The sequence below is a fragment of the Solanum dulcamara genome, chromosome 6 (genome assembly GCF_947179165.1).
Source record: "Solanum dulcamara chromosome 6, daSolDulc1.2, whole genome shotgun sequence".
NCBI classification, from domain to species: Eukaryota; Viridiplantae; Streptophyta; class Magnoliopsida; order Solanales; family Solanaceae; genus Solanum; species Solanum dulcamara.
In genome coordinates, this window is record NC_077242.1 from 12,114,149 (window position 1) to 12,126,290 (window position 12,142).

At 34.4% G+C, this 12,142-nt stretch overlaps 1 protein-coding gene across 1 annotated transcript; it reads left to right on the top strand.

The window, feature by feature from the left end:
• The first annotated feature begins 6,774 nt into the window (after positions 1–6,774).
• LOC129892705 (uncharacterized) lies at positions 6,775–7,368 on the top strand. Its single transcript, XM_055968282.1, has one exon. It carries the CDS (start codon positions 6,775–6,777, stop codon positions 7,366–7,368), a length of 594 nt encoding a protein of 197 aa, XP_055824257.1.
• The last annotated feature ends 4,774 nt before the right edge of the window (positions 7,369–12,142 follow it).

Genomic DNA, 12,142 nt, shown 5'->3' on the forward strand with positions numbered 1-12,142 from the left:
AAGACTTAAAATAAATAGATAATTAAGTGGGCAATTTCAATCAACAATCTAGCTCAAGGAAGAATGTTCATGGGCCAACAAATCGAACTCCAATCTATGTCATTAAAATAGCCTGACAAGAACAATTCAAGGAAATAAAGTACTCAATCGACCTATCACTATCTAGTCTATGAAGTTTTTATCACTACCATCTAATTAGTTCCAATGACAGGTTCATACCTACCTCAGATCAGAATGAAAAGACTAAACTCAACGCACGAATAACATAAGTGGTATCCTCCGAATGTAGGGGAGGACTCGCCAATAAGATGAGTGTGAATAGATCCTCAATGGTGCGCCTATTAATGATTTCTTAAACCTGTCTCTGCATCATGAAATGATGCAAGTCCAAATGGACGTTAGTATGTGGAATGTAAGAGTATGTAATATGGCAAAATGAAACATGCATCAAGGTATAATAATATCAATTCAGATATCTCAAATCAGAAAGATAAGAGATTAAATCAGGATGTCATAAGTCTAAGGTACGAATACGATTTAGGCAGAGACCAATCATATACAATCCGATACGATCCAATCATATATACAAATCGATCCAATCAAATCATATACAATCAACTCAATAATAAAGGCAAAGGACTCAACTCAGTAGATATGCAAATTAGAATTTAGCAATATTTTACAATTCGACTTAATCATCTACAATCTCAATCAAACCAATCATATCATGCACAATCAACTCAATTTGAGAGTTTTTCTAACTGACAACTATCACCTATGAGCCAGTGATGCACAACAAAGTGGTGTTGTTGCCACACCCATCCAATACCTTACCAGGGTAAGGGATGATTCACTTTCATTGAATTCACAATCAATCAAAGTCCATCGTTTTGGGACTTAAGAGGTTTAACCCTCCATCCTACGCTAGCTACGTAGTTCATGAGATATGAGTTATACTATACTCTTACCCAAATCGATGATCAATACTCCTCCAAAGACTCAATATGCTCATATCTATCAGGTAAAATATTCAAATCATCTTATCTGGTCTCATTGGACCCTTTTCAAAACTCAATCTATCTCAATCATCACTTCTTTCAATCAAACAATCCTTTCAAGACTCATTCATGACTCATCAGGACTCCGAGTCAACAATCATTAAAGTTTTCATTTAAGACATGCTTTCAACTCAATCATGTAGTCCCATCACTCTTTCTCAAAATGGTTATTTATCTCGAGGAAATATTCATGTTTCAAAGTAGTAAGATGCTTAAAGACATCAACTTGACTCATGCTTAATGCATCCTCTTTCAAGACATTCAAAATCATGCTTTCAAACTCAATCAATGCAGTAGATATTAAATGTATATAAAACATAATTTTAACTCATGAACTCATTCACAAAATAGATATTTTAATGTAAACATGCTCAACTCGTTTATACTCAAAATACTCATGCTTAAAATAAAAATCAAGAAACTTCTCAAACTCAAATCATACCTTTCCAAAACTCCAACTCAAACAATCATTTATACTCAAAATGTTCATAAGATTCCAATCAAATCGAATTATGCAAATCATATCATGTAGTCACATTAGACTCTAATCCATTACATCTCAAAACATCATCATCAACATTACCTCTTCATCAACCATTTCACTTTTTAAAAATGAACATCATTTACATCATCATCAAACATCTTGCTCCAAAATCCTTATTTAATTCTATGCTCAATTTCATCAAACTCATTAAAATATGCATCATATCACTTTGAGAGCAATACTTTATTTATATATGAAAACCATCAATCTCAACCTCAAGGCAAATTATGACAAAAATAAAATCTCATCTTAGATTCATGTGAATAAATACATGAATGTATACCTCAAATACTCAACTCAAAGACATCATCAATACATATGAATTTATATACAAAAACTCAATAGAAATTTTAGATAACTCAAGAACTCAATTCATGGAACTCTAAACTCAACTCAGCTCGAATTAATGAAGATGTAGAGCATGAGGACGAACTTAGTCCAACGTTGTGAATAGCCTTACATACTTGAAATGAAGATTATCTCACCGAAAATCAAAGACATGGATTGAAGATCTTGAATCTTAGCTCTTCTTCTCCTTTCTAGTCTCTTCTCTCAAATCTCCTAAGGTGAAGGAGAGGAAAACCTCTTTGGGAGCTGATAAGGGGCAGATTTTTGTCCCAAAATGAAGTGAGTTAGATTGGGAAAGGTGGGAAAAAGACCAAAAAAACCCTCAAAATATTGAAAACGGGCAGAAATTTGAACTAGGGTGGAACAAGTCCGCATCACAGAGTTGTTCCCCTATAGTTTATTTTTTTCTAAAATTTTAAGTTGAACCAAAATTGGCCAAGTCCGCGATGCAGACTAGTCGCGTACCCTTCTGGTTAACTTGACATAAATTTTTATTCCAAACTCCACAAAATCCAATCTTAGTGGCGTTGAAAATAAGAATCAAAGACCTTTCATTTGATAGGTCATGGGCCACCTAACTCTTAATATTGTGAAAGTTATGGTCATTTGAAGTTAACCCTTGTATGGACTCATCCGAAAACTTAGCCGATAGAAATTTTTTGGGCTTGACTTGGTGTTAGAGATCCTTTATGACCCTAAACCACATCTAATACATTTTAAATACTTAGAAATTGATCCTATATCATATATAAAATTTGAAGTCTTCGAGTTCAAGCCTATACGCATACGAAAAATGATCTGAGTCTTGGCGAAAACAATTTGGGGTGTTACAAGGATCTCTAAAAATTCAACCAAGGCCAACCCTACGCTCAAAATCATCCCCCGAGTCCAACATAGTCGTCGAAATTTCATTCCGAGCATTCGACCTCCGAATGTTTACAAAAGTCAACTCTATGGTCAAAACTCAATAATTTCCAACTCAAGGCCTCAAATCCATGATATAACCCAAATTTGATTCCGCCAACTCTACTAGATCAAATTTCACATTTCGAAGATGATGGAATCGACAAAATTTTATTTCAAAACTCGAAACTCCGAATACCACTATTTGACAACTTAAGCCTTCAAAACTCAAATCTTTCCAACAACCTTAAGTTTTCATGGGATTTCACCAAACTTACTTCGAATATTGATCAAACCTTACTCAGAAAAACTACCAGAAGGGGTAAAATGGTCATTTTCTGAAAATTACCAAAAATGACCTTCAAAATCATTACAATGTGTTATATGCTTATATGTTGATGAGATGCTTCTATTTGATACACATTTAAATATAATGCAGTATACCAAATTATTTTTATCTACTAATTTTAATACGAAAGATTTGAGTGAAATAATATATATAATATTGAAAGTTAAAGTTTTAAAAAGTAAAGATGATATAATATTGTCACAAGAACATTATATGGTAAAACTCCTTAAAAATTTGAATATTTTAAGATTACACGTATGGTCAATCCTTATAATGCTAACTATCAATCGAAAAAAATTAATGATGACCAGTCCACGTTACAACCTTTAAGTCTTATTGGATCTAAAACTTGACTTTCTTGGAATTAGTAGAATAATTACATCAAAGACAGACTTATAATTTATCATACATGACGTATGTGAAGTTCTTTGTTAGAGTGAGTTGCTTCTTGTTTTATATGCCCTGTTGTGTGAATTATCTATGCTTAAGATGAGCAAGTGTTTGTGAGGGCACATGCTTGACACAAGATAAGTGGGTTGTTCGATCTTCTGAGTTAAAAGTCATAAAAGTGTCAACACGTATTTAAACAAATTGAGTCAGCTCTTGAGGCTAGGATGTTTTGAAAATATCATTTGCAAAATTTAATTTTGAATGATTGCATGAGTCAAAAGGTTGTTGATTGAGGTTGTAGCATCCTTAGCTTGGGAAAACTTTTTCAAATTGATATAGCTTTGTAAGTATCTTATTAGAGTCAAAAGTATGAAATTGTAAGGCTTGTTCGAGAACGAGCACAAGCATGAGCACGAGCTAAGTGTGAGGTGTTATGTGACACCAAAAAATCATAGATTTAGCTATCATTTGCCTCACATTTATTGCTTTTATTGTCTTTTTACCCATTGAATGTCACACCCCATAAGGGTATCCTAGGTGTGACCGGCACTCAAAGACTATTGTTAGTCCTTATGTGAACCACTTGGTCTGTTCACACATTAATTCAATGAACACTCTATCAGCAGAAGACTTAACCCATCAACAAAATAACTCAAAATGGTAATCAAATAGCTAACTTATAGAATAAGGCCAAAGGACAACAATCTCTCTAATCCAAACAACAAGACTAGTATGAATGAAACTAGACAAAAGACAATATCCAATCAACACATCAACAATCTAGTCTATGAAGCCTCTATCAACTGTCTAAGTGGTGCCAATGATAGATTAATGGCTACCTCAAATCAAAATGAAAAGACTAAAATCATAGCAGGAATAACATAAGTGGTATCCTTCGAATCCAGGGGAGGACTCATCAATCAGTTGAACAGAAACAAATCCTCTACGGTGCACCTGTTGATGATCTCTAAAATATGTTTATGCATCATAAAATGATACGGGTCCAAATGGACGTCAGTACATGAAATGTACGAGTATGTAATATGGTTGAATGAAACATGCATAAGGTAGAATAACATCAACTCAAGTGACTCAATCAAGAGTAAGAAACTTAATCAAGATATCATAAGTCTAAAGCAAGAGTAAGATTTAGACGGAGACTAATCATATACAATAAAATCCAATCCAATCAGAGTACTATCAAGACCTATATGGGAGTTTCTCTTATGTAATGATCTAGCCCATCATTACTAAATATATCTGCGGCAAAGGTATACAAATCTCTTTCATCATAATATGACTAGTATCAATTCCTTGATGTGAGAGTGCATTAGTTGTGAATTAAGGTCGTACTATGCTCTTATCTAAAAGTTAAGTTGAAAGTGTCTTTTCGATTTAGTTTTGGACTTGAGTTCAAACCAGGGTCAATTTCAAATAACCATATCTCTCAACCTATAATAAATTAGATAGCTCATGACCAATCAAATTAAAGGTCTACGAGTCTTCTTTCCAACACCACTAAATTTACCTCATTTGGAATTTGTAATAAAAAGTTATGCTCTTTTTATTAAGCACTATCTGTGTTGAAGCTGCTGTGGCGGGATAGATGGAATTTAAAGTCGGAAAAAAACCAGAATAGTTTATTTCATTCCCACTTCTTTCTTAAAAGAGCATAAGTGATCTACGGTGATTTTCTACTGGTTTTCACTCCAATATGTGCTAAAAGTAAGTAATTTACTTCATAAACTAGTAATTCAATTCCTAGAACCCATAAATATTAGTGGGTGATCATTGAGGGAGGGTTTTGGCTTGAAACTAATGGTAGAAAAATCCTAATCTGGGTGAGAAAATTATGGAATTGGCTTGGAATTTGGGATTTCATATAATCTGGAAGTATATAGGCCATTTGTAATTGAAGAACTATTTTTCTCAAGTACCAAAATCAAATTTGGCTTCTACAAATCAACTTACACGGGAAAAAATGCCAATCAATCCAATATACCATTGCATTCTTCTCAAAGACAAGAAATTGATTTAAATTCTTTAGAGTTCGATCCAGTGAAAAGAAGTTCAATCTTGAACTATCATCCAAATGATCGTGATGTAATTAGGAGAGCATACCTTCGATAAGGTCCTTGTCAACTTAAGAATCATATTTTTCGTCAAACAGTTTTTTATGGAGCTATGTGTCGTTTTAATCCTGAATAATTTGAAGAATATCATGATTGGTTGGAATATAGTGTAACTAATGATGCAACATATTGTTTAAATTGCTATTTGTTTAAAGATGATAACATTCATCAAGGTGGAGGTGAAGTATTTTCTACTATAGGTTTTAAGAGTTGGAATAAGAAGAGAAGTTTGAACCAACATATTAGTGGGTCAATTAACATTCATAATCAAGTAAAAAAAAGTGAAGATCTAATGCGATAACAACAGTCTTTATATTTGCATTTGAGAGATAATATGATCAAGTTAAGCATGAGTATTGGCTTCGCTTGCCTGCCTCAATTGATGTAGCAAAACTTCTTTTGAATCAAGAATTTGCATTTTGAGGTCATGATGAATCTAAATCTTCACTTAATAGGGGTAATTTTCTTAAAATTCTCTCATGGTATGCGAAACACTGTGATAAAATTCATGATTATATATTGGAATGTGATCCTCAGAATGATCAAATGACTTCTCCAATGATTCAAAAAGATATTGTGGTTGCATGTAAGATAGAAACCATCAAAGCTATCATTGAGGAATTAAATGGTGACTATTTTGCCTTATTGGTTGATGAATCTTTTGATGTGTCACGTAAGGAGAAAATGGCTATTGTTTTATGATATGTTGATCGAATGAGATTTGTGATGGAGTGATTGATTGATATTGTACATGTTCAAGATACTAGTGCTTTATTTAAAGGGGCAATTATTAATGTACTTCCTCAACATTCATTGAGTCTATCCTACGTGCGTGGATAATGTTATAATAGGGAAATTCGTAAGCAAGGCGAGATGAATGGACTTAAAATGTTGATTAGGCAAGAAAGTATCTCATCTCACTTTATTCATTGTTTTGCTCATCAACTTCAATAAACTCTTGTTGAGGTTTATAAAAAATGTATTCAAATAGGAGAGCTTGTATTATTGGTTTCAAATATTTTGAATGTGTTGGGAGCTTCTTTTAAGCGTATGGATGAATTTCGAGATTCTCAAAAGAAAAGAATTCAAGAGGCATTAGATATGGGAGAGCTTATAATCGGTACTGATTTGCATCAAAAAGTTGGTCTTATAAGAGCCATTGATACTCGTTGGGGATCTCACTACAAATCTTTTAGTAATTTTATTTTTATGTTTGGCTCTATTATTGATGTTCTTGATTCACTTGTTGTTGATGCATATTCTACAGATGAAACAACTAAGGCAACAGGATATCTCAAAGCTTGTCAAACATTTAATATTGCTTTTATGTTGCATTTGATGAGAGACATCTTAGGAATCACGGATGAGCTTAATAAATCTTTGCAAAAGAAAGAACAAGATATTGCAAATGCTATGTTACTAGTTGAAGTAGCAAAGAGAAGATTGCAAATACTAAGAGATGATGGATGTGATGCACTCATTGATAAGATATCCACATTTTTAACAAACGTAACATTTTTTTTACCTAATTTTGATGAGCCATATGTTAATTCTGGAAGATCAAGGCGTAAACCTGCTGATTATACAGTCTTACATTATTATCATGTTGAAGTATTTTGTAAGATTATTGATTGGCAACTTTAAAAACTCAATGATCATTTTAATGAGGTGACTATTGATTTGCTTCATGGAGTTTCTTGTTTGAATCCAATTGACTTAATTTTTAGTTTTAAAAACATTTTTATTGATGTTATTGTAAAAACATTTCAAGAGATGAAACCGCGTCAAGTATGGTTGTAATAATGTGATTATGTTTTTCTTTCATTAGTAAAATTTATTTTATTGATTTTTTGTGTGCTTACTACTTTATATTTTGGCACCCCTCAATTTGAATCCTGGCTCCGCCACTGCCGACAACAATAGCTTATGAGCGATAGATACATTCGCCATAGTTTTAGCATTACGGCAAACCCGTGCGTCTTGAAATAGGGATATTCATAGCAGTTGGTGTCATGTAGAATCCCAAGATCCAAAGAGTAGCCTCGAATGCCAGTGATCGTACAACAAGTTCGTTGTTGTTGCCACAACCATCCAATACTTTGCCAAGTTAAAGGACGAACCAACCTCCAACAATCAATCAAGTCCTATCTTTTCAGGACAATAAAATAAAGAAATATCCGACTTAATCGTTCAATCCTATCCTACGTTTGGCGATGTAGTTATTGAGTTTGAGTTATTACTTACTCTTTCCCAATTCGATGCTCAATACTCCTCCCAAGACTTAGTGCTCATAAGACAATCAATCCAATTAACCAATCAATAAGTGTCATATAGACTCTCATCAATTCATGAGTTCAGCAGTTCTATCCAATCAATCCTTTCAACCAAACATTCTTCCAATCATTCACAATCATTCATTTAAGAGTAGTTGAGACAATCATTTATGACAACATTCAGTTGAGACCATTCAATTGGATTCAATTATGAAGATATAAAGGACTATCAAGTTTTATCAAGACTATCATCGTGCTCACATCCCAATCACAATCATGCATTCACAAGTTCAAGGCTCTAGACTCAATCCATAGACATATACATTTAATATTAGTCAAAATACTATTAGGGTTTATGAAATAATTAGTTCAAATCATTTGTGGAAGAAACAAGTTTGTAGAAAACATCAATTTTGCAATATTATGTAAAATATATTAAATTTAAAGAAACATTCTCAAGAACACAATCATGGGGACTCAATTCATTCACAAATCAACCTATCACAATCATGGGGCACATGAAAGAACAAGGTTCATGCTGTAGTTTAGCCTTACATACTTGAAAGAATTAGATTCTTGAAGAGCTTTGAAGAACTCAACGAATGCTCTTGGAATCCTAGTTTTTTCTCCTCTTGAAATAACTTAAAACGTGTGAATTTTTTATTTGTCTGAGGATTTGGAATGAATGGGGAGGTTGTAAGATGATAATATAGACTTAGGGAAGTTAATTGAGGGTAAAAGGTCAAGAATATCATTCTGGAAATGTAAGAAAACCATAATAATTAAAAGAATGATATTTTAATGAGTCTCGTCGGCCAAATTGGCGAGCTAGAGGTCTCCTCGCCGAACTATTAAGTAAGTCGCTAAAAGGGTGCTTTAGATCGCCTAAAATAACAGTTTGTGAAGGTTTTCAGGTCCATTCAGTGAGCTAAGTTGGGGTATCACAGAGCTATGCGATGAGTCGCCAAATTGGCTAGTGAGCTCGCCTAACTGTCCTGTCTGTACATGCTTTACTAAAACGATCATAACTTTCTACTCCAAACTCCAAATGAGGCAAACTTAGTGGCGTTGGAAAGAGGACACATAGATATTTAATTTGATAGGTCAAGAGACACATAATTCTTAATATTCTGAGAGATATGGTCATTTGAGGTTGACCCTTATATGATCTTATACGAAAACTCAATTGGTAAATGATCTTTGAACTTGACTTAGTACTAGAAGTTCCTTGGGGCCCTAATTCACCTCTAATACACTTCAAATACTTAAGAATTGATCCTAAAACATATATACAATTAGAAGTCATCGGGCTCAGACTATATGAATAAGAAAAAAGGCTCGGGTCTTAGCTTAAAATTTTTTGGGGTATAATATTGAATTTATGAAGTACGCTTGAGTTGAATGTTTTTGATGTGTAGGACGAAAGTGAAGGAGTTTGAGCATAAAAAAAAGCTTAATAGAGCTTTAACGTGTGAGTACATAGAATCCAATAATCACCAACCCAAAATTAATTCAAGTGCAATACTAAGAGCGGGGATTAAATGTGAAAAAAAATCAAAATATGATAAAAAAAAAATGTACTATCGTGCCATGCTAGGCAAGGCTCAACACGCCGCGACGGAGGACAAGTGCCAAGCCCCAAACAGGAAAAAAGATTGCTGGTCAAAAGGCCTGTCGTGAGGCGCCAAGTAGAGCTGGTTGCGTGGCGGCAATGCAAAGATCGCTGGTTAAGGAACCCTATATATTCATCATAAACACGATTTTTAGTGGATCATCAAGACTAGAACACAAAGAAAGGGAGAAGAGCTTTATTTTAGTAGATTTTCATTATATTCTTTTCATTTTGATCATTGAACACGTGTTATTCATGAATTCTTTAGGTTGTAATCAAGGACGGATCTAGATGGTGTCAAGTGGGTTCATATGTGTTATAAGTGAAGGAGTATGAGCTAGGGGCATTTCTGTCTTTGCTATTATCTGTTAAAACCAATTAGTTAGTTAATTGGGTGAGTTGGTTGTAACTGATTAGTTGTTAAGATTCTGTTGTGAGTATTGTGTATTAATAAATATACACTGATGTGTAATGAGGTACAACACACAATACACAATGAAAAAGATATTTTCATCTCTCTCTCTTCTCCACATTTCTCTTCTTCTTCTTCGTCTAATTTCTCTCTTCTTTCCTTGTTTCTTCTGAGCTAAAATCTGCTTTAACAAAGTAGTCTAAGCTAAGATTAAGCTTAGAATGAGTTTGTTCATGGTATCAGAGCCTGTATCGCAGTGATTTACTGCGATAGACATTCGATTTTTGAGTCAAAGAGCCGAGTTAGGTTCACAGATTCATCAAGTTTTTTTTTTGATATACAGGTCTAAGCTCAGGTGAAGCTTAGATCGTTCCTACAACTACAGAAATCAAAGGAATTTCTTGAAATATGACAGGTAAAGAAACCCTAGGTCAACGGGTTCAGCCGAATCAAAGTAACAATTTCATATCTGGGCAAGGTATTGATTACAATCATCCTCTTTTCTTAAGTCCTACAGATGTAAGTGGAATCAATATTATCTCATTTCAGTTGATTGGTGTGGAGAACTACACTCTATGGAACCGATCGATTAAGCTAGCTCTACTAGGAAGAAACAAATTAGGGCTGGTTGATGGTACATGCAGAAAGGAGATGTATGGTGAGGAACTGTGGAGTCAGTGGGAGAGGGTAAATGCTATCGTCTTGTCGTGGCTGATGAATTCAATGTCAAAAAGTTTGCTCAGTGGAGTTGCATTTGCTTCAAGTGCAATGGATGTGTGGACTGGTTTATAAGAAAGGTTTGACAGAGTGGATTGTTCAAGGACCTACAGCTTGCATAAAGAAATTACAACTCTGCAGCAGGGGACGGCTTCAGTTTCTGCATATTACACAAAGTTAAAAGCTTTGTGGGATGAATTTGAGGTGTTAGTACCTGCACCTGGCTGTAACTGTGAGAAGTCCAGAGGCTTTGTTGCTCACCTGAATAGGCAGAGATTATATCAATTTTTAATGGGACTTAATGATTCGTATCATCAGGCTAGAAGCCAGATACTTATGATAGATCCACTACCAACTGTTAATCAGGCTTATGCCATGGTAGTAGGAGATGAAAATCAAAAATCTGTTGTTGCAGGCATCACTACTTTGGGCACCAGATTTTAAGTCAAAGAAAAAGATACAAAGTGCAAACACTACATATATTGACTCAAGTACCAGTCAACAACCTGCTCATGCTCATTTCTCTTATGGATTGAACACCAATGTATATGACAAATCAGTGTGGGAAAGGAACATCAATGCACAGTATAACACAATAGCAGCCAGCACATTCACAAAAGATCAGTATGATCAAATTCTGAATATGCTGAATCAACATTCACACTCAAAAGTTACTGCCTCTGATGAAAATAAAGCAAATGTTGCAGGTAAAACATTATTTGTCACTAAAAATAGTGATGTCTGGATTGTAGATACAAGTGCAACAAACCACATGGTGTCAAATTTGGATATGCTGAATAAGGAGTCTGTGTTAAAGCTAGATATTCCTAAGGAGGTGTCCTTACCAAATGGAAGTACCACACCAGTAACACACACTGGTTCATGAAGCTTGTCAACTAGAAGCCTTATTACTAATGTGTTTCACATACCAGAGTTCAAATATAATCTGATGTCTGTCAGCAAAATAACAAAGGAATTAGGATACTCAGTCTCCTTCTTTCCTGACTTTTGTGTTTTCCAAGAGCTTTACACTGGAAAGGTGAAGGAAGTTGGTAAAAAAGAAGGGGGCTTGTATCTGCTGTGGAGACAGTTATCTCAAAGCAACAATAAGGAGTCTGCTCTGGCTGTTGATTCTTCTCATGTCACTAAATTAGAGTTATGGCATCAAAGGCTTGGCCATGTCTCCTCAACAATACTTGCAAAAATGTTTACTCTGACTAAACACACTATGTGTCAAGTTTCTAAGTGTCTAGTTTGTCCAATGGCAAAACAAACCAGGTCTACTTTTCCTTCTAGTAGTATCAAAAGTACTGACTGCTTTGAATTGTTACATGTTGATCTTTGGGGGCCTTACAATACAGCTACTTTTGATGGCAACAAATATTTTCTTACAATAGTTGATGA

What these genes read in the sequence shown, in the direction of transcription:
- LOC129892705 (XM_055968282.1), top strand. Translation starts at nt 6,775, where the DNA reads ATGGATGAATTTCGAGATTCTCAAAAGAAAAGAATTCAAGAGGCATTA.